General features: G+C 39.3%; 1 protein-coding gene across 2 annotated transcripts in view; it reads right to left on the reverse strand.

Moving 5' to 3' along the window:
- LOC130165508 (interleukin-1 receptor accessory protein-like 1) overlaps window positions 1–24,791 on the reverse strand; it is a 225,910-nt gene that overhangs the window by 69,902 nt on the left and 131,217 nt on the right. For both annotated transcript variants that reach the window (XM_056370836.1, XM_056370835.1), the window contains exon 6: window positions 19,045–19,119. In XM_056370836.1, the coding sequence (XP_056226811.1) occupies window positions 19,045–19,119 (75 nt within the window). The remainder of the gene's footprint in view (window positions 1–19,044; window positions 19,120–24,791) is intronic.

A 24,791-nucleotide genomic window follows, 5' to 3' on the forward strand; every position in this document is an offset into this window, starting at 1 on the left:
CATAAACCAGACATTACACAAGTGGGTTTTGGATTGTCAGCTAGGAGAGGTGAGGGTGGGTTCAGTGCAGAAATGTCACAGAAGCGCACACGCATTTCTGCACACAAACACACACATACACACACACACACACACACACACACACACACACAAGACAAAGATGCTCAAGCAGTCTACTGTGCCGCTCTTTGCCTTTATGCAGGTTGACACACTCGTTTCGCTGCTTCAGGCACTGACCGCATTTCACTACTTGAAAAAAAAGGATCTCCATGGCAACAGCTTGTGAAGTTTGTAGGTTGTAATGCGTGTGATGACATCATCCAGACATCATCCAACAACATGGATCAGAGATACCTGCTGGTGTGTATACCTTCACCTGTCAATCAAAAACCTCATGTGCCCTCTCAGAGGGAAAAGAAAAGGAGGAAAATGAAAAGAGACGTCAGCCTTCTGAAACAACAACAACACATGTTGAAAATATGAAAATAATAATAAGCTGTGCAGTTTGTTGTATGTTAAAATAAGCTCTGTTTCCTAGCAAACATATACCATCAACAGAGAAAACAAAAGAATGTGAAAATGTTTTGAGTAGAAGGATGCTGATGTTTGACATTATGTTTTAAATGGGCAGCTCTAATTTCAGTCCTCACTGGACAAAATGCATTGTTATATATTTACAGATTTACAGACCCTCTGTAAGTAAAGCTCTCCTAAGGAATGTCTGACTTCTAGAGGATAGAAAGACTCGGAAACAAACTCTGCTTCCACTCTACTACTAACAAATTCATCAGAAAGAGAATTATCCTGAAGGAGTTGTCATTCTCACATACCCAACAAATGTAAATTAAATAGTCACTGGCTCTGGTTTGATACACCAGATGAAAGAAATATACACTGTATATCTGGGTCTTGCTGCCTTGCTGGATGTCCAACTTTAATTATCCATCATTCACTTTAGCCTGAATATAATCCTTTGCAGAATTATCCATTATTGATGGCAACAGGGTTGGTTTGTATCAAAAGTATATTGCTTAATAGGGTTACAAGAGTTACAAAATGATAACCTTAAAGAACCATACCTATTTTAAATCAACCCCTTTTAACTACAAATTACATTTCTTTTTTTAAGTAGGAACACTTTCATTTCAAAAATATACACTATTATAACTCTGTAGAAATACTCAAATGATCAAATATGTCAAGTATCAAAAGCTTGATTTCCATGTGGGAACAGTGATAGTAAATTGGAAACAGCATAGTAAATTGGCTCAGACAGGCAACAACTTTTGAATGGTATGGTAAGTTACTGTCTAGACCACTACACATTACAAATTGTTAAGGATATGAAGGCAGGAGGTAGTTATTGGCTTTGTAGCCACATTATTTTCTGTGAATTATACATGAATTAACCATGTTCACACTCGTTTGTTCAGGATGTTTCCTAATGTAGGTAACAGCGATTTCTTACTACAGGTACAGCCGTTCCTTTAACCTGGAGGAAATCATCTTCTAGGAGGTCAACATAGAGAGTAATGGTTGTCAAATGCTGCCACAGAAAGTAAAAGGGAAGCAACAAATGCCTGTGTGAGATGATGTGATACACACACAGGAGGGGTAGCAAAAGGAAAGCTACACGAGAGGAAACAAGGATAAAATGTGAGAGTTAAGATGAGAAGAGTGAAACACGGTAGGGAAGGAAGACAGATAGAGAGATGCCACAAGCATGAACAGATGGCTGAGAAGTGAGTCAGAGACAGTGAGAGAGTGAGCGAGAAAACGACAGGCAGAAAGAGAGAGAGAAAAATCTGGATCAGGCTGAAAAAGGCCTCAAGTTCACTTTGGGGAATGCAGTAAGTAGGACATGCAAAACTTAAATTCCAAAAAATGAGACCCAAAAATAACCCAAAGGAGAACAAACCTCTCGAGCCTAGGAGCTATGCTAGATGGTCAGTGAAAACAGAGCTGGCTCTCCCGCTTTGAAGAAACGTCTTCTCTTTAGGATTCATAATCTACCTGAGGATGAGCACAAAAGGGGGCTGAAATCTTAATGGTAATCTATGCAAATGCAGCTATGAAGGAAAAATGATAAACAGGGATAGTCCTGATGCAAATTAAGTATCCAAAAGGAGACGGATTCATTCATATGTATGTGAAGGTGGAGCTATATCATACTGTGTATATATCGCAAGATTGGAGAGAATAAGTAGAACGTCCTCAAAGTTTTGCTCCTTGCTTCATTGGGAAGCCTTTTTGTCTGCAAACCTTTGCTTCACCCTTGTCTACCCTACACCTTTTTGCATTCAGCCAGTACAGCAACAGTTCTTATTCTTTCCTCCATGCTTAAGGCAATAGCAATATACAGTAAGAGCTGGTCATTAATTCAACAATTCCTTCATATCGTCTAATTCCTGAGAACCCATTTGAACATAAGAAATGATGTGACTCATTAAGTGGGTTGAACCAATACCATTATGTTGTAATATGAAACCAATCCTCATGGCCGATATAAAGTGGGCCTGTGGCAATCGTCTATTCTTCTCCACTAAACCCTGTGCTTTCTCTTCTGTGTGCTCCACACAGCTCCACTATGAAATCTCTAACCCAGTGATCTCACATCCACACACACATCTTCACGCACAAAGCACCCCAGGAGGTAACATGGATTGATATTCTCAACCAAACGTGGGATGATAGTAGAGCGGCTGGCAGATTGACAGCTGTTGGATGAGCGTAGATATGTTGCATTATGCTCTCTGACAAAATGACATGGAGATATGAAGATGCGATGCCGCTGTGTGCGTATTCAGCCGTCTCAATTACAGCGCGATCCTCGCAGAACCTCGCAAACATGTACGCATATGAACGGCTCAATCCGATTTGATTCAGTGTTTACTGTTCGTGCCTTTGGGGAAGCATTGGTTCTGCCTCTCACCTGATGATTCATCCACTTGTGTGGATAAAAAATTTAAAAAATGACGTAGTGTATGAGCGTAATGTGGTGTATGCTCTTGATTTATATGCCCTCCAAAAATATGCTTGTTCTAAGATGGGTTTCTTTGAGAGAGCACAGTGAGCAGTATGACAATCCTCCTCTTGGTTGGTTTGGCACTTGGTCTGTGTTTTACTCGAAAGATACATTCAAAATTGCAGATATCTATAGATGCAGGTTGATTTTAAAGTGAAGTCAAATATAAGATGTCTTGAGCTTTGCCCAAAGTCCACTGAAACAGAATTAATTCAGCCACTGTCTATGAATAGGAATATCTCTAACCCAAGGCCAAACAAGTAAAAATGAAGTATTTGACTAAGTTACTGACATTCACGCCTTCACTCCAGAAAAAAATGCCACCTCATTTCATTTTCTCCACTTTCAGCATGACTGACGTTTAGCTGACATTATTACCCACCTTTAGAAAACAAGCACTAACATTAGCTGGTAAAGGGCAAGTTCAGATGGTAACAACCATGACAGCCCGTCAGAACGTGTCTACTGGACATCCTGTTTGACAGGGAAAAATCAATAAAGCAGAAGCCATAACCCATTGTCAGATTCAGACAAATTCTGTGAACAGTGCCCTGCTACTCTGTATGTGTATGAGTGTGTGTGTTGGAGGGGGGGGGGGGGGGTTATTTGGTTTTCTCTCAGTCAGCTGTCAGACATGCTGCCCTCAAATATTTTAGGAATACATGAGTTGAGAAAATACGAACACCTGCCAAAAAACGAAATACTGTATGTTTTACTGAGATTTGGTGTAAAAGGTAACGAAGGTTAGATGGGTTTTCCTTTATTTTGATTAACATGGGAAGTGTAGTTTATTTTGTGTCATTCCCACATACGACTTCCTGCTGCTGTAAGTATTACTTACTTACTACTACTACTACAGAAATGAATATTAATCCACAGCTGAAGATAGTCCCTGAACACATGCATCATTTACTCCTGCTTGAGTCAGTATTTCTCCAAACTACAGTGCCCATCTGTTTTAGGAAATGAGCGAGAACAGATGTCACTGGCTTTGGTCTTTTCATTGGATCTGTTGTCAAGAAGAAACACATTGAATCATGTTGGCTTTATCTGTTAACTATAAGTGTAACTGCTGTTGGTTGAAAATTTCACCTAAACATCACACTGGTGATATCCTACAAAATACTATAAGTTCCTATACAAAATATTACAGCAAACTATAAAAAGAAACCTGTGGTGCAGGTTATACTTTTTATAGTAAAAATAAATCAGACTTTTTCACACTTATCCACTTAACTAATGTGGAAACTGGCATGAACTTTACACAAAGGTAAAGATAAAAGTTGATGAGTCAACGCTTCAGTGGAGAACACCCTGAGTTGACTCACTTTCACATCACAGATGACGAACAAAGTCTTTCAAATGTAAATGTAAGTATGAGACTCATGTACAGGAGTAAGGTGTGGGGCGGTTGAACTGACGCTACATGTGCAGGGGAGTGAATTATATATTTGTAGATAAAGTGTAATGAAGAAAAGACATTAACAGTAATATTGTGTGTATAAAAATGAAAAATATAGATAAGAAAAAGCAAGGACCATGAATCACAAGCACTTGACCAATTAAGATGACACCAACTATGAAAATCCTGACTTGGGGACAGCCCAAGAAATATCTTACCCCTCTGACCTTCCTATGATATCAGTGCCTTTCTTTTATATCCTACTGATTCAACTTTAGATTGATGCCTCGTGTTCTACGTCCCACATCCTGTCTCAACAGCAAATGTATCATATTAAGGAAGTAAAGATTGTACTTCATGTTTCATCACTGTGTCAACAACTGATGCTAAAAGTGATGCATTCAATTATGCATTACATTTTTAACAATATGGATACATAGCTACATGTAACATTGCTCTATTATTCTGTTTTATATGTTGGAACTGGTCCAGTGTGCGGAAATTGGACCCCAGTATATTTAATGAGTTTTCAGCAGAACACTGATAATAATGTAAACTGTATTTAATGGTGACTAATGAACTATAAGCTTCAACTGAACAAACACTGAGAGCAGAAATTAACATAAATTATTGTCTCTATTAGTTTTTTAGCAGCCATGTATGTAGCATCAACATAAAAACATAAAATGTTATGAGCATAAACATCAACTGGCAAATCCACAGCTGTTCATAACAACACAGTTACTGCACTGCTACTGAAATGTTTGTCAGGAGCACGAGAAAGAGCAACCACAAAGAGGATAACTAAAGACACACACACACACACACACACACACACACACACACTTCACACATTTACAGTTGTGACAAAGGAAAAGATGAGTGGATGCGACATCATTTGAATATTTATCTGAATTCATTTTCTGTATCTACTGATGAAAAAGGAAGCAAAGGAAAAACTGTATATGTTTGCGTGTGTGTGCAAAAGCACCAGGTACAGTACTGAAAACACTACACCCTATGGTTCTCAATCATTCGTGCTGTGCTGCTACTTCCCTTTCTACACACGTAATAAAATGTGCACATGCACTTACAAAAGGCATACACACACACACACACACACCCTTTGCATCCTGCTTTATTAGTTGATGAGTCATAGCTCTGGGTCCTCTAAACTGGGACAATCCACACACTCAACACGCACACACAGCTTATACAATACAGCACCATAAACATACCTACATGAATACACTCTCAAACAGACACATGTACACACACACACACACACACACACACACACACACACACACACACACACACACACAAGGGTGACTTGGCAGCACCCAAATTCGCAGCCTGAGGCCCCTGAAGCTGCCTGGTGTTGACATGTTAGTGCTGTTTTTCTTTCACACATTCAAAAAATGGAGTGCGCTAAATATCAGTGCCACCTGCTTCTTCTATGAAGTGGACTAATTAAGTTTATCATGGGAAAACCTTACTTATCAACTCTACCTAACGCAGGCTGGAGACAAGTTATTGATTGTGCAAATGGATGACAACTCAATATTGGGAGGTGGACCTGATATCTAGGTGTATGTCATGCAAAAATAAATTTGCCCGGTGACATTAATACAATCCAAATTTTGCCTCAGTGACGCTTTTCCTCTAGAATTGATTTCTTCATGATATTTTGAAGCCACTCTGAATTTATAATCTGTCTGTACAAAAGCAAGACCACAGAACGACGGCTCGGCCAAGTTCTACTCCTACTTGCCAAACAAACTAAACTCAAGATGTTTGTTGGTGTGACTGTGCAGTGTAAGCTCTGGCTTTAATGCTTTTTGGTAAAGCTGCACTGGGTACTTCTGCACTTTGACGTCCCCAAGTGGCAATGACAGATAACGGTTTAAAATTTCACAGCAAATTTCTGTCATTACAAACAAAATGTGCATGTGATGTCAGGAAGATGCACACTCCTAGAAGTTACTCTTCATGGCGGCTTCTGTGGGAGGAAGATGGTGGAGAAGAAAAAAAAAAAAGCCTTTGGCAGCATGTTGAGCCATCGTTCTGGTGAGGTTGCTAGCTCTTCGACTGTAGGTTGGGGGGGGGGGTGTTTTGTATTTTGTTTCTGTAATACTTCCTGATGGAACCCATAATAAACAGCCAAATATTTATCCAAATAGACAACTGAAGATACGTTAGTTTACCCTTCACATTAAGAATAATAACCTGCACTTATAACAAGCTCATGGCACCACACTGCATGAATAACAGCATCCAATCTGGATTATAATAGATAATAATATGGAACCGTTGGCCTTGTGTAATTATTTGTCATTATTTTGCCTTGTGTCAGAGTGGGAGAGAGGGAAGAGGATAAAAAAGAGAAGAGATGTAACGGTGATAGACAAGCAAATGAAGAAGTAAGGGAGAGGCAAAACGAGCTCTTCCTGTTTGTTTGGACCGCTATCCTTCTGGCTGTTTATGTATCTGTGTTGCTATGATTCTACTTGCCAGTCTGTGTGAAACGAATTAAACCCTCTTCAGTCATACGAAAACAAAATCAAATCACCAAAGTGTGCTAGACAGGGAGCACAAAATATAACCAGATCCTTTGCAGTACAGTGTTTACAGCAGCCGATCACGACTGAAAATTCCAGAGTGTTAGAGGGATAAAACGTCATGAGACCACGTCACTGTCACCATGATAATGATCTTTTGCCTAACTTTAACCAAGCAACCAAGCAGTTATATTTGCCTAATCTTAACCATACTGCCTTAATACAGCTTTGGCAGTCACATGGTTTTGTGTGTTTGTCTGTCTTCTTTCTGTCTGAGGGAAACTAATGGAAGAGGAATAAGATAGAAAATGTTTTATTCTACTTCCCCTACGACCCTTTTTGTCATTTGTCTTGTTTAATATTCTATAGAAAATCTGTCAGGGACATGTTAAAAGACATGGCATGTGTTGAAAAATAAAAAAGGCCAAATCCAGTCCTCTAAGGGACAATTAATTTGGAAAAAAAAGAGAGAAATCCTGTTGTTGATGCCTTTCCACTCATCAAACCAGAAACAGCAACAACTAATGGACCAGGGACACACTGAAGCACGAGTCCTCTAAGAACACTTTGTCTTAGCTATGTTGCTGTCAAAATTTAAATCAATATCAATACTGTGTCACTTCATGGAAGGATGCTCAGTATCTTCTATCTGGCCTGTGGTTGGCAGGGAGAGTGAGGAGTCTGGTGTGTGTTTGCTAAAAAAAAAAGGAGAGGTAGGCTTCCATGTTACGGTTAGCCTGAGTCTCAGAGATTAAACCTGGCTGCTGCCAAGACAGCTGGCACAGTGGCTGTGGTTTCTCTCAGCAAGAACCAGGAAAACCAACTAAATCTTTTTACAATTAAATATTTTCTGGGCACTTTGGTTTCATTGTTGGGAACATTTTGGTTCCTTCCAAAAGCAATATGTTGAACTGTGAAGTAACAATTTAGAATTTCATATTGGCAAGTTAACGTTGTGACTCGGGGAGGGTGGAAGGGCCGTCTCAACTGCACACTACTATATTCACTGATTGAATTCAACTGTGTTTTCACAGTGGAAAAATGTCAAAACAGAGTATATCTAACAATGCCAGCTAGTATGCAGCGCAACACTGCTCTATTTTTTGAGTGTGGTGTTGATGAACTCTTTCTGGCAAAATGCAACCTGCTACATATCAGAAAAAAACACTGCACTAAATTACATAGTCTAAAAGTAATTTATATTATAATTATTACTTGTATGACTTTCTTGATCACTAAATGCCTCACAATGCTCTAATATGTAGCAGTATGGAACAGGGACACAGTGGTTATATGTTAAAGATGCTAAAGTGAATATAAAAGAGTGGGAACAATATACATATATGAATACAACAATTCAAAATACTTCATCTAAATTTACCACATTGGTGGTAGGATGGAAGTGGTTTACAAATTTCTATTGGTAGAAATGTTTTGTTTCTCAGGTACGAATTGAACATAATAAAATATCTACTCTACCTTTATAAAGACAGACTTTTACTTCAAGCAACAAAAAAGATAAAAAAAATATCCCTCTGTATTGAATACAATTAGGGTCTGGTTTCAAGTGCATGAGGTTTCATGTCCCTGTTTGTCCCAGTAATTCAGGGAAATACTCACTTTAAACCTGCACCTCTGACCCTGGATTTAAAAAAAGGTTAAAAAGATTATTGATCTATGCTACAATGATGGGCACTCCTCATTCAAAGACTTAAAATATAAGTATATGAATTTTCTCTCTCAGTTTTTTACGTTGACATTGACAGAATGAATGTATTGGTTAATGCAACGACTGACACTGCTAAGAACAAGGATACAGTGATTATGAATAACACAGTCAAGGCAAGAAATGTCATGTCATGTTAAATATCAAGAACTTGTATATACGACTGGACTGAATAGTCTATTCTGTTATTTCTGTTCTGGTCTATTCTGGTCTGTATAGAGGTCAGGCCCTATCTGAGCTTGTCATAATCCCTCCCACTGCTGAGGAAAAAACTGTCTTTCTTTACATAAGGTATAGAAACAAGGTGTTGGCTGACTCATAGCAGTTATGAGAAAAAAAATATCTGCAACATTTCATCTGACACATTCTTATTCCCTGTAGCATGACTGCCCACAGACCGAACACAGGACCACAACTGTAGATACAATGCACCAGCACAAAGCAGGTGGACACTGTACGTGTGTGGAGAAAGACAAATCGGACCATATCACATTGTTTTAGCACATACAAATCCCCTGAGGTGACAGTGTGAGATGGTAAAAGCTGCATAAGACCTTTGTGTGTGTGAGTGTGAATGTGAGGCTGTGTGAATACTGAACATTAGCCTGTGTTACTCCTGGTCTTAAGGATAGTGTGATTTTCATGTAGGCAATGTGCACAAACATGCATTTGAGCGTACGCAGCAGCTGAATCATGACATCATATATCTCTGCTCTCATGTTTTCTCATGTGTCACTTGCCAAAGGTTGCTGCCACTGTCATCTCCCTCCCCTCCTGACCGTCATATCCTGGCCCTATAGCTCTCTGGCAAGACATCAGAGGATGCTCTATCTCTCTCTGTCTCTCAAACACAAACACACACAATAACACATACACAACCAGAAGTTGGCCCAAAAGACCAATGTGAGACCAGAGACGGTGCAGAGGGAGCATGGCCCAACCAAGGTCACGCTCTGGGCGGAGAGGAGACACTGTCATCTCTGTCCAACCTGGAAGCACAGTCTCATAAATGCAGCCAGAAGGAAAGCAATATGGCCACCTGTTTGGCTGGAAATACAGCAAGGGCAATTAGTTCAACCAGGCAACACACATGCGCTGCCAAGGGAATGATGATGAGGGGAAGGTTTGCAGGGTTTGCATTTCGGCTGTGGGTTTTGCTGTTGAACTGGCTTTACAGCACAGGGTGATACATTTTTGAGAAAGAAAAATGCAAGCTACTCTGGTTTTCTTAGCATTCCAGAGAAAAAAGATCAACAAAATCCAGGGATGAAGTAGAACTGTAGTAAAAAAAGACAAACAACCTAACAACCTAAGAAATTAGAATGAAAACTTAGTTACCAGAGCAAATTAATGTCTGCCCCGCCTGCTGGCAGTTGAAGTTCTTGAATTGTGGCTCACAAAAGAACAAGGTGACACCGCTGTCTTGAGGTTAAACAGAGGGCTAATCTCATGGCTGTAAAAATCCTGTGCTTAACTGCCACACTAAAAGGTGCGTTTAAATTTAAAGCAGGTGGCTCTCGAGTGCCAAGCCGTCACACACTGCCGAACGAGTCGCAGAGCGAGTCTTCCTGCTGTTGGTAATCCATATGCTGGTGTTGGAATGAGGCTGAGTATTAAACAGGGAGTATCACCTGCTACACTGCGGAAGCTACTGATACATCATGGTACTGGAAGGAGCATGAAGAAAGTAGAAACGAGGAAGTGTGTTTGTGTGTGTGTGTGTGTGTGTGTGTGTGTGTGTTGGGGAAGCTTCTCAATTTAAAATTCCAGCTCAGATCTGCAGTACACAGCTGTTGATAGGGCAACATCTGGATTGGAACTACACAGACTGCACTCCGTGAGGACCTGTGCTGTGGAAGCACTGGAGACATGAGTCAGAGAAAGGCTAAATAAAGCAAAATCCAGTGATAAAACCACAAACCGGTGGCTTTAAAGTTGCACTGTGTTAAAACAAACCCAAAAGCACCAGAGTAACAATCACAGAGCAAGTGCCTGAGGGGGTTGTTGTACTGAAACATAAGGTCGTACACACACCACTGCTGCAGCTATGACAGCCTGAATAGATAGTCCACAGCTGAAATAAAATCGTAAATCTTAAATTTCAGTAAAGTGAAAACATCACCATGACTGCATTGGTATCTGTGGTAATGTTTGGCTTTTTAAAAAAACTATAGTCTTAACCTGCGGCATTTTAAAAACACTGACGCTGGACAGTGACATTGGATATTAGAAGTTGATCGAGCTGCTTTGGGGAAAAAATAGAAAGCAATATTTTGAAGCCAAGATCTGTTCCATTAAATCATTTTCCTGTAATTTCAATGAAATTCCCATGCTCCATCTGAAACCATACACTCATATGTTTCAATTTTTTTTCCCATTAATATATTTCATCTGATTCCAAATCAGTGCAATTGTGCTATCAAATTAAGTCTGAAAATGAATGACTAAGTTACTAAACAGCACTTCCACGTCCGCCCTGGGCATCTCGTGGGTAAAACATGTTGATGCTTTTCGTATTTTTATTTACAAAAAAAGCAAATAACATCTTCAATCACTTTGACTTCCTCTATGCATCAAAGGAGGGTTGATTGCAAACAATCAATCCCATCATCCCTGCTTTCACTGTCATTAAATCTGCATTCACTATAACTATACCACTGCAGTAGTGGTGATATAAATAAATAAATCAGCTGGCAGATGAGTCTACAGTCAATATAGGCAAAATCAATTTTTCTTCTCAGTTATCCATAATACTTCAAGGTGTACTTTAAATCACCATGTGTCATGAACAGCCTGTGCTCGTGTCAGTCAGTAGCCCTCTTCAAACAATTTCATAATCTCCTGATCTGCTAACGTTTACAAGTCTGACAATGGTAGAAGTTTTGTGACTTTTTTCAGTCGCTACATGCAGGTGCAATGCAGGAACACTATAACTATTAAACCTAAAAATAGAAAACAACAACAACTTAAGACTTTTGGTAAACTACATGCTAAGGCCCAATTTATGATTAATAGGTCCACCCAGAGACGGAAGCCTTGCTGGCACAGATAAGAGGCCGTATATCTTAATACTCAAGTGCCTCGGCCAGTTCTTGATGCTATTTTCTGCTAAGGAGAGCAAATGCCTCCAGCCCTTTTTCCTCTTAGTTTGCCGAGACAGGTACAAGGCTGCAGGTGGGAGTTGCTGACAGGAAGCAGAGCAGGGAATGGTCAATGTGGGACAGTAGCTTGACTTTCGAGGTCAATCGTGATCCAAAATGTGACCACGGTATCATCCTCGCGGTCGCGCTCTGGTGAATTTCCTCAACTGCTGAGTAAAATTAGCTTCCCTTGGTCCAGCGGGCCGTTCAGGTCTCATGAAGCGCTTGCACAGACGGTCCCCCTCATTACCGCACTTATGTAAAACACTAATGGGAGCATCCCTTCGCCAAGAATCCCGTCCAATCACCAACAGTGCCCCTCTCTCTAATATGACAGTCACGATTTATGCCTCCATGCTGCAGGGCATATTAACCATTTGGGACAGAGCGCCGTCTTGTATCCACTTTCATCTGTAATAACCCAAGGTAAGACACCATCATATTTCATCCCCTCTGTGAATCTTAAATGATCTCGCTCACTTTTTCTCCCTTGCTCCGACTCTTTGCCCAAACTCCCCCTACCTTCATTCCTCTCTCATTCTCTTTCCTCCTCTCTCTTCATCTTTATCTCACTCCGTCTTTTCCTCCCTCCAGGGCCTTGACTCAACTGGAGACTTGCCAGGAATGCAGATAGGATCACTCGCAGATGTACAATAACTTGAGGGGAATAAATATGCCCTAATTGAGAGAAATGATGTAATATTGATCCCAGGGCCTCTCAACCTTTGGCATCGATGAAGCGTTCCACCGAGCCTGTGACATTAAGAGGGATGGCTGTTGTATATGTGAGTGTAAGTGTGTGACATTAGGGATAGGTGTTGCTGAGCGTGTGCGTGAGTTTCTTTTTTCTTCTTTTTTTTTTGGAAACTAAAATGTGTCAAATGGTTGAATGAGAACTGAGCTCAAAGGCACAAGACAAACTAAGTGTGAGCTAGAAGATGATGTTTCGTACACAATATAACACAGAGCTGCTGCATTGCACTGAGTGACACTTTGAAGATGTGTTTCAGTTAAAACTTGAGAGGGAAAATATCAGTGTGTGCCGTCTGTACCTGTGCTGCAAAAGCTGGTGAGTGGCTTTTACACTCGAGGATTAGAGTGAAAACAAACACCTCATCGGGCCTCATCTATAATAGTGTCAAGTCTGGACACATCCGAGCCAAGTTGTGTGGGTTTCTTTGAAATGCTTCATGTTGCCATTTCAAAGTTATTTTTTGTAGCAGTTTGTAAATTAGGCCAAATATTTCTATTACTTGCCCTGAGCCATAAACACACTTGACAGAAACTTAGGGTTTCACACCAATCTTGTCTGGTGGTCAAACGAACTCTGGTGCATTTGTCAGTTTGGTTCAGTTCAGTTCATTAGGCTGGTGTGAAAGCAGCTTGTTTATAGTGTGAAAGCAAAAGCAGAACAATTACATGATTTTACGACAGTCGTACTGTCAGAAAACTTTCCCCAAGTATGAAAGCAATCTTCAGCGCTCATCATTGTCATTATCCCAAGTTGGACTTCCTACATCCACAAAACAATAGGGGTCCATGTTTTCTAACTTTTTTTTATCCGTCACGCCCTGCACAGGTGTCCATGTTGGAATATATCAGGGCTTTTGCATTTTGACCTTGTATTTATTTCAGTTTTTTTCTTAGTGTCTTTTGAGTTTAATTTTCTTGTATGTTTTATGCTGTATTTCCTATTAAATGTACTAAATGTACTATTTAAATGGAAATGGAAAATTAAAAAAGGTCTGAGTTGAGCTTCAAGGTGTCATCTGAAGACAATACATGATTTCTAAAGAGGGGGAAAAAACAAAACGAAGATCAATAAACCACGTGATCATGTAATCATTATGTCTTCCCGACCCTTCGATGTTTACATCCTCTCTCCAGGACTCTTGGTATTTACCTTGAACATGATCTATCACACATGTTTAACTATCTGTGGCATGGTGTGCCTTCATCCCTCTGCAGACTGTCAGCAGGACCTCCAAGACATCAATATTAATCATTAAAGAAGATCCCCAACATCACACCATAAGATGATCAAATCCATACAGCTACAGGAGCAAATCTGCTCCAGGATAATGGGATGATCAACATTCATAGACTGATAAAGTCAAGTAAAGGTTATACATTTCAAAACCATCTGTTGGACGGAGTTTCAACTACATTCTGTCAGTGTGGAGAAAGTTGACATTTTGTCTGCTGTCTAAGTGCAGTCCATCATTTCTTCCTAATGATACTCTTCTACAGAGTGTGTAAAAAAAAAAAAAAAGTAGTAAATTAGACAGAGAAGGGTGAGTTTCAGTTTCTCCATTTAGATTTTCAGCTTCACGGTTTCAATTTCAGCTTAAAGGAAATGGGAGTCTCAAAGCAACTTGACCTGCACAAGAACAACAGTAGTTTGATGTGGATAACCTCATGATAACCAAAGGACTGTAAATTCTAATTTGATGTGGTCGTAGACTCAATTCAGGATAATGCCGGCTTTGTTCTGACTGAGATATTCTCTGTTCATACCATTAAACAATTTGACTCCTTCCCACAAGTGACTGAAGACCAAGTTCCCGTTTACACTGTTATTATTCACCACCGACGAAATGAGGAGGCTCAACCTCTGAGAGGAGTGCATATGCATATTGCCACATTATTATGGTGAGGCTGAGAAGAATAGGGATTTTCACAATAAGCCTTTGTGAGGGGAAGTGATACTCATTTTTCAAACTATGTAATTAAAAGAACCCCTTGTATCACTTGGTAGTGATAATATGTTGAATCCTCCTCAGAAACATATTTGCCAGTATGTGTATACTACTAACATGATTAAAAAAAATAAGAATTTCATTACTGATATATATGTAATTTTACCAATTATTATATATCCTGTTCCCATAAACTGAAAGTACAACAATAATACACTAGGTGGTCAAAAGTATGTGGACACAATAACATTACAGACACATTTGATTATAGAACATTTCATTTCTAAACCACATGAATTAATAATGTGCTAACGACCTCCACTCTTCTGGTAAGGCTCTCCTGACTGAAAGGATTCACTCGCATTCAGCCAAACTCAAAAAAGCATTTCTTTATGGACGCGGCTCTTTGCACAGGGGCTTTGTCACGTAGAAAAAGGAGAGGACCTTTCTTTAATGGTTGCCAAAAGGTTGGAAGCAAACCGTTGTTTAAGATATCACTGTATGCTCTACTGTAGCATTCAGACTTCTAAATAAATGTTTGATAGTGTATTCTTTAGTAAGCTCCCATAACACATGGGACTATCTTTCACAAACATTAATTTGTTCCTGGACAGCAGCCTAGAAGACTGTTTTAAGTTGGAGATATACCAATTACCTTTGACCCTTTCTTGTGTTCATAAATTGTTGCTGAGCTACAGCCCATCTGGAAACAACAAATTCAGATGTGTCCCCCAAAGCAAAGCAAAGCAAAGCAAAGCAAAGCAAATCAAATCATTAACTGAGGTGCAAGAAGACAAGGCAGTTTTTGGAAGAAGTGAATAAATTCAATTACTCTGACATAAAACAATTCACTCATTGAATATCACATATTGGTGATGCAGAACAATATCCAAAGTTGGATGGAAGTCGAGCATTCATGCGTGAGCTTAAATGTGAATTGTGGAGGAATTCAGCAAAGAGGTGCAGAAACCATCACTGCTGCAATTTCACAAAACTGGCTATGGTGTCGTAATGTCAGGTGTCAGGGGATGAAGTGTGATATCCCGAGGAAGGAGGCAGTTGAAAGAACTTGAAGTTTTAACAGCCAATCAAGATCACAGGGGAACTTGCTGGGTATTCCCAGAATGAACATCACAAACAGGGCGCCACCATGGTCGTAAATTCAATCTAACCCAAAATAAAATGTCAGGATAGGTAGGCAAGAGAGGCCGCAAGTGACATGTCAGCTCTGCCTTGAAAACAGCATTATAACAAATCAAACCTGGCACCAGCAGCAGAATAAAGGACGCAGGTTTCTTTTTGGAAGCTGGTTTGAATCTCTGGTTGGATCGGATTCAAGAGCACAGAAGTGACAAGAGCAGTTTTTTGCACATTCACTCAACAGGGAAAACACAAACATGTTCATGCATTAAGGAAATTAATCACCCCGTTGTCAAAGTATTTAGTGTTTACAAATCGTACGCATTAGCAGTCTACTAGAAACAGACTTGCACTGCAGTTAGTCTGCTTGGCTAGACTGCAGTCAATTATTCTACATCTGCACAAGACAGAATGAAAGCAGTGTGCATTGAACTGTCAGACTGAATTACAGACTCAAACTGTATCTGATCTGTCCCACAGTGAAAGCAGTGGAAAGACATGCCTGCCGAGGGCTAAGGAGAGCATTTACACAACATGTTTTAATCAAGCATTTTAAATTTAATCAATTATAACTGAAGAACCACATCCATTAGGAGACAAAAAAGGGAGCGGGCCACGGACAAAAAATGCGCTCTGATTAATTGGGGCCCCCCATTTACAGATCCCTCTGTTCTCTCTGTTCATCCCTCGAGTTGCGCAACAAGAGCTTGAAAAGTGTCTCTCCACATTTGCCTTTCCCCACTCCTCTTGCTTTCTCCCTCTCACCTGCCCAATTAACTGTCAGCTGAAGCCATTTACGCTTCTATATTTCATGGGAGACTGAATATTAAAATTCTGCCAAAGCTGCCACAACCCTAAAAGGATACACAGTGTTTGACTGGGCTCTCTGTGGATGACAAAGGCATGCTGGTCCAACACTGAGAGGAAGTGACAGGGGCTTGTACAGGCAAATAATCAAATATGTATTCATGTATTATGTACACAGTGCTACTGACTCTGTGTAGAATATCAATGGGTGCATATGTGGAGCATAAAAACAGTTCTGGCTAATCCTTCACTGAAAATCTAAATCAAGTTGAAAATTATATCTGATACAGTTAGCCGAGGGTATGAAGGTCTAGGGAGCTAAAAAACTTGAAACACCTGAAAGAGTGTAAAAAATACAGAGTTCAAAAACAAGAAAGGAGGTACATATTCTTTCTTTCTTTGGAAATGTATTGCCTGTTTTGATCAGCCATCAGGGAACAGACACTGAATCACTATCATCCGCTATGAAACACTTAATCACATGGAAAAAGCTGGAGAGGCTTTTATCCATCATCAATTCAAAGCTACAATGATTTGCGCCTATTTTCTGATTGCCACCATTTACCTCTGCAAGCCAGTTGTGTTCATCGCCCATGACAAATTTACTTCAAAGGAAGCCTCCATCATGACCCATTTTCCCTTCCACCAACAGCTGAGCTTTCGCCCAATAAGGCACAAAGCGGGAATTTTCCCAGGAGTCCCTGTGCTTCAAAAGCTGGTAAGGCAAACGAAAGGCTACTGTTCTGTGGCAGCCACATGAGGCACAATTGGAGGCGATCATTTGAGGCGATGCTAAGATTATGAATTTAAAGATAATGTGAAGAAAGATCGTGCATGGTTTCTCAGAAGTACCACTTTGATTCATTAGTGCCTCATTACAGCTGAACAAACACAAGCTGCATTCATGCTGCACAAGATAACCAAGATAGATGTGATGAGCACAAATAAAATGAAGAGGCACTCCATACGATAGGAGGAGAAAAAGCAGAAAACATGGCTTTCATACCCACTGAATCACTTTCTTTTTCATAAACACATGTGACCAGTGACTCATCCTGTTTTTCTTCTACCATGATGAAAACTCCAGGTCCATTCAGAAAGGGGCACAGAGAATGAACAAACCTAACTGAAAGTTTTATACTGAAAATTTTTGGTCACTTCAAGTCAGATCTGTGCTGCAACCAAACATAAATATATTGTATAGGAAAATAATAGAGATCAAAACATTACAACATGCTCTATAACAAGGTGAGATAAATATTTGTGATAGCATAAGACACTTTAAAGGGTTGCTTACACAACAAATTACATTTCATTCCCTAATGTTCTAGGGTGGAGGCAGAAATGTCTGACACATATTTAAATACCTGTGTAAATTAAATGCAAAACTGTCTGCATGGTTAGTTACCAGCAGAAGCAAAGGTGAAGATATGTTCTTTTCGATCAACTGAACCTCTCAACCTGAAAACTGTCATTCTAATAGTCAAAGTCTTAGAGAAGCAATGAGTGTCAGCAGGTTTGTTAAATAGCAGTTTCTTAAAGTAGTTAGTTTATTATAATCATTGTTAGGCTTTGTCTTAAAATGCCTTGGTATCAAATATTTGGAGTATCACACTGTAAGCACCATAAACTGGTTCCTTACAAGAAAAATACAATATCTTGGCTGATATCGTAAATCCAGCATAATGTACATTTCCGCAGCAAGAATTCCTCAGTATACTCATTCTACACTGACACGCAGACGTACTGATTGGCTGCTTTCTCTTTCTAATTGAAATACTGTTTTCAGTCACTAATAATTTGCAATCTTTTCTACTTTGCTGTTCTTTCAATCAGTATTGAGTGACTGCCAATGACACTTAACACTGGCAGAAACAGGAGGGAGAATGCAACTTGAGCTGCTGGAAGGTTTTTATGTAAAACATTTGTACAGGAGTTTCACTGAAAGTAGCTCACCAGCGAGGGGGAAAAACATCAAAATAGGATTGATTTGCTTTAATTCGTGCATGAAAACAGTATTTCTGTTAAAAAAAAACACATAGCTGTGAGAGTTCGGTGAGAATGACATTACTGCTGTTGTACTGATAGATTAGATTGGTAACTTTCCTGAATTTATCAAAACGACAAGGTAAACATGGAGGAAATGTTGAGCAAACAGCATCAATGAAATATTAAAATGGGAAAAGATCTTCTTACTGAATATGATAAAATACTGTATAAAAATGTGGAATAGAGAAACGGAGAGGTTTCAGATAAAGGCCTAGATCTCTCTACAGTTGTGGTAAATAAAAGATTTACAGAATGAACCAGAAACCCATTAAAATTATTCACTAATTCCATTTGACCCCAAGGGAGGAAGGAAGAAACTGACATATAGCTGTTAAGTAGAACAAGACTTCTGGGGAATTGGCTTTGATCGACTAATCTAGAAATCTGAAGCAATGCCATTGTGACGAGCAGGCATATGCCACAAGTATGACACCACACGCTCCATCGACAGACAGTAAAAAAACAATCAGTGTGGGGAAAGAAACATTTTCTTACCTATTGCCATCTCTATGATGCTCATTTGGCTCTCTGAGGGGAAAAGGATTTTTGGCGGCTTGTCTGTTAGTGGGGCTGTGAAAAGACAAACAGAAAGAAAGAAAGAGCACATTGAATTCCATATCTTTCTCCCCCATGGACAGTGGGAGTATGATTTATTCATTTAAGACCACAATAAAAGCTGCATTAAAACGGGAACAAATACACGCAAATTTAATATTTGAAGAGTGGACAGAGAAAAATTGGATGAGTTACTATGAATCAGAATTATCAATCGATCAATCCAAAGCTTTAAACATCAATAAATACACAATACTAATGCTTTTCGTTCCTTGTATAAATGAATGTGTAAGTCATGATACGGCATGGATGTGGACTACAGTACAAAATGTGCTGTATATACAGTAGCTGTGTAACTACTGAATCGTGTCTGAATTTATATTACATCCTTAGGTAAAAATCATTCACAGCATGGGAAGGTTGAGATCTGCTGTGGGAGATTCAGTATTTTCAGCTGTGTACAGCAAGTATGACTGGAAAATGGGTGTTTCTTGGAAAACCATGAATGCTAGCATAATAACAAAAAGCCATGTGATATATATTGTCAAAAAGTCAGCCATGAGAGAGTTGCTACTTTAAAAATGTATCACAGTTACTTTAGAACAGTTTTCGTCCCATCTCCCTTTGAAATACACCAACACCAATTAGACAGCTGCTGAGTAACAAAAGATGTGCACTTAGAGGCTCCTCATTATAATGATTCCCTAATTGGTTCTAGTCTTCAAAGTGGAATCAGAAAGGTTTTCTTTCTCTGCACGCTTAGAAATTCTCTGAGGGATAGCGCCTGTTTCGGTACAAATGACTTGTGGTTTGACTGGATTGGTGATTGTGGAGCTGACCTTAAAAAAATGGGCGAGTTTTAGTGAGGAGCGACAGAATGAAGGAAGATTTTATAAGTTGACACTGAACTGGATCCTCTATACACTTCACTGATGTGGTGATATAACTCACCACAGCAGAGAGAGTTAGCATGCAGCTATATGTTGATATCGGCTGTTTTGCTAAAAAAAAGCCTTCTGGTTAGTTGTCATCCCAATAACTGCAGATCAATGGATTCTCCATTTCTATATTCTGGTATTCTTCTCCTTGATAGTGAACTTAATCGGCCAAAATACTATTTTTCATCTACAGCTGAAATATATTTTGCTTGGGTATCATGTTGCAAAATCTCTGGTGTATATGAAGGCTCCTCATTAATATCATCAGTTATAAAGATTGTATGAAGATTTATATTTATTGGTAAGTCCTCCAAATGATAGTAAATGGCAGAATGCCATTTGACCATTTTCTTCTTCTGCTACCACCTATGGCTCAGGTTTGATTAAGCTTAGGCAACTTGGTTGAGGTTAGGGAAAGATCATCAGTCATGATTAAAAGAGACAAACATTACTGCTGATAAGAAATGGCCTGTGAACAGCGGTGTCAAAGTAACGCTCTGTTGACTCATCTATTTACCGTCACTCCTCCATAGCAGGTTTTGTAGCTCAGCATTACACTACTTCAGACTTTGTCCCTGACATACAAGAGTCATAATTTACACAATTCATTGCTAGAGGACCATGTCAGGTCAATTCACCAGACATTTTAATGACAAATTTTGAGTCTCAACTTGCAATGAAGAAACAAAAATTACTATACAGTCTATGTAATCAGTGGAAGTCTTCAGTGGAAGACTGTTGTATCTTTGCAGAAAAACAAACCATTTTTAAAAGCAACATATCAGAGAAACACTGCGATAAATGTTAACCGTGTGCAGACTTTCCAAGCGGACAAGTCTGATGAGCACATCATCTGAAAATGTCAAATGGTACTGGTGAGATTAAAATAAACAAAAATGGAGGGAACATATATAGTGTGAAGATAAGTTGCATTTAGTTTCCTGCTGGTGCCAACTCTGGTGTCCACTCACTCACTGTTTATGAAAAACCTCTCCATTGTTCTGATGTCCAATCAATTGACAGACAAAATCATGACATGGTCGCAAATAAAGGATCATGCAATTTGATGAGGAGTGGGCTGATATCAGAAAATAAATGCCTATGTGAGCTCATTAATTACAAATTCAAAAATTAACCACAGCGAATTATGCCTTTCCTTGTGCCTGGCATGTTTCAATGCTGTATAAAGAAATCTCATTACCTTAATTACCTTTTGCTCGATGAAATATGCTTAGATTATTTTGTTTCATTATGACATGAAAAGAAAAACGAGTTTTTCCACCGATGGTTTGTCTTATATGAGACAGAGAATCTAAAGGGAGAAAATGGTGCACAGGAAGGGATATAGCTGCGTGTATTTATAGTAACATGAAAAGAGAACTCAGCTACGGATACAAACATCAAACCTGGAGCCACAGCTCGTTGCTTATACTGAGCAAGTAAGACTGAAATTATACATTTTGCAGTTGCATTAATGATAAAATAAGAAAACAGATCACTTCAATTTCATAAGATGATACTGAAATATATAAAATATAATAATTGTGATAATTTACCCAAATCCATAAGATCCACTCCGATTCTGTATAACTGCAGCACTATAAAGGGTTAATATGTTAAATCAACATTTTAATCACCTCTTCTTTTGAACTATCTGAGATTTCATTGGCCAATTGTTATGCATTATAGAGAGGAACCCCTAGCAACTGCCTCGAGTATCAGCTTGATGTAGGAAAACATAATGGTGAATGAAGTTACACAATCAATTGCCAGGATGTTATAAACAGGAAAATAGAAAATGCAGCACAGGTTGGAAATAACCTGAAAGCTTTACAGCTGCTTCTGTACTAGCACTAACTGCACTCATCATACCCAGAAATCTAGTCATGTGTTATTAATACAACACAGCTGCACACAGCACATTTATGTTTACCAAATCTACTGGTCTCTGCGACTTGATATGAAAGTGAACACAAAATTTAGACTTAGGTTTAAACCCAGTACAGTATGTGTGAATATATATATATATATATATATATATATATAATATTCTACCAGCAAGGTCACACACTAGCTTGAATATCTCGATAGCTCGATATCATGTAACCAAGGTCCTGTTCTGAGGTCAGAGAAAGAACATATCAAAATCTAGATATGGGTTTAGTGACTCTATAGTGATCTTACCTTTTGTTGTTTTTTGTCATTTCTAATGTCACTATATTTGAAAAAAACCCTACAGTGATTTGATATTTCTTTGCTATTTGCACTTTTTCCAAACGTTATGTTAGCATTAAATGATAGGATCTCATTTTTAAAATCTGTCTTACAACAACAATCACATGGCCGTATGAGCACTTAAAGAGTCTCATGTTAGCAGGACATTTACGATGCATTTTTCACAACATGTGCTGTGAATTTTTCCAACAAATTACAAAGGGATGACCTCAGGGCAAAGATTTCAAAGATTACCAGAACCTGTTCCAATGTACATTTGGGCATGTGAGTATTGTTACTGTTGTCATATCATATAGTAACACACGGTCTGCTGTAGCAACTCAAGACTGACTTAAGGATGCCATGTTTTTCCTCATATAATACCCATATAATATTATGCACATCTATTGTAGTTCTCCAAATACTCATAACATAGCCCCATTGGGATTCTCCATAACCAGTCTGTCGGTGTGGGCCAGTGTAAATGGGAGATTCTATCAAGGCCAGAGGGAAAACACTGTTGCTGAGTTATCTACTGTTTCAGCTGAGGGCTTAGTCTCCTATGTCCATTGCCTGTGGTAGTTCCCATTTCCAGAATTACATCTGAGCAAACAGGATCTCTCTATTGTATCTCGATTACAGGGACATGACATGCTGTTGACTGTGGTAACCTCACTTTGCAATTTAAGCAGAGAAGATGGATGTTTTTCTATTTAAAAAACAGTCGTGCGGACAGGTCTCGAGAATACAGAGACTCTCTCTCTCTTTCAGATGTGAATTATTATTTTGACTCGCAGGTTGTGCTGAGCCAGATGAAGGTGAAATCCCAAACCTGGAAGGTAATCAAAGTTGTGGTGTATTTTTAATAAGCTCAGCGAACATGAGGTTGATGTTGGGAAAGTGTGGTGCAAGTTTAAAGCTAAAGGTAACAAAGCATGAGAATGCTGTTTAATTCTAGCAGAGATACTGCCCTTCATCCAAATCAAGGGCACGCTGCTGATATGTTGTTCGTCAGTGGGATCCCACCATGCTAGAAGGCATGCAAACACACATTCACACACAGACACACAAATTTGAGATGCATTAGTGAATCTGGCTGGTCTTCAACTACAAAACCATAATTCTGTGGTGGGTTATTATGAGTGGGAGTGGGCAGGCTTTTCGCTGAGGGGCTAGAAACACATCCAGCCTGACCCACTTCCCTACACACAAACAGTATAAGCACATTACACACACTTACGCACACGCATTCCTGCACACATAAACATTGAAAAGCCTGATGTTGGTATCAGCTACGGAGAAAATCTTTAAAGTGTCCCTCACAGGCCCTGTGATCTGCTCTCGTTGTGATCACATGATGATGGATGGGGGGATGGAGTAATGAAATAGAAAAAAGACCTCGTTCTCTCCCATTAACTCTACCATCGCCTTCTCTCCCTCCACCCCTATCTGTTTGCCGCTTGCTGTAAGTCTTTGTCGCTCTGTCTGTCTGTTGCTCTCAGGGGTGAGAGAGAGGGAAGATGAAAAAGGAGGGAGAGGGTTGTGGTCCTCTGTTCACACCTCATTAAAGCCCACTTCAGCAGACATAGATTAAGAGGAGTAGTGTGTGTGTCTGTGTGTGTAATAGCATGTGTTTGTGAGCGTGAGATCGTTAAAGGAAAGATGCAGCGTGAGTTCCAAGGGAGAAAATAAATGAAAGCAGTTTTAGAGAAACTTGAGAGGCAAACCTTGTTAGTCATACACATGCAGAAGAAAAAAAATTCCTCATCTTCTTTTGGCACAACCATCTCCCAAGTAACAAATTCACCCCTTTATGTCTCTGGTTCACATTCTTCAGATCATTAATGACAATTGGATTGATGTGAAAACCTGCCTGAAGATTTTCCTACTTAAACATAAATCACAATAAGTGACTTGAGAAGACGACATGTTAATAAAGTGATCATTTCTACGTGCATAAAACATTTTTGATATTGTGAACCTTGTTCATAAGAAACTGATGATGAAAAGCGAATTATCATGAGTACACACATTTGATCAATGACATCCATGGCTGTATTAATCTGAGGGAAATTTGGGCCAATTTTGTGCTGGGCCCCATTGACTGAGAGTGACAATGGGGTTGTTTGGCCCCTGAGGGTCTGAAGCCAAAGGGCAGTTGCTCAGTTGGTAATCCAGTCTTGATAAAACCAGACTGGAACATATTTTGTCTAACCTTATACACCTTATTCCTTATTTGTTTGAAAAAGAGATCAAATGTTGTCAAATGCGGTTTTGTTTTCTATTTATTGTCCAACAAGTTGAAGAAATATTTGCAGCTGAGCGATGAGGAACGGTAAAATCAAAGGGAAAGAACTATATATGAATGAGCTGAAATGATTAAACTGTTGACTCATCACTGCATCTAAAAAAGGATAAAATACGATCTTTAAAAGTGTCTTTTTCCACAAATAGAATTTCAGAAAATGTCATTAAAGTGAATCTAAAAGACAGTGCATGACTTTAATGTGCTGGATAAGTTGGCAAGAACGTCCT

The sequence above is a fragment of the Seriola aureovittata genome, chromosome 24 (genome assembly GCF_021018895.1).
Source record: "Seriola aureovittata isolate HTS-2021-v1 ecotype China chromosome 24, ASM2101889v1, whole genome shotgun sequence".
Classification (NCBI taxonomy): domain Eukaryota; kingdom Metazoa; phylum Chordata; class Actinopteri; order Carangiformes; family Carangidae; genus Seriola; species Seriola aureovittata.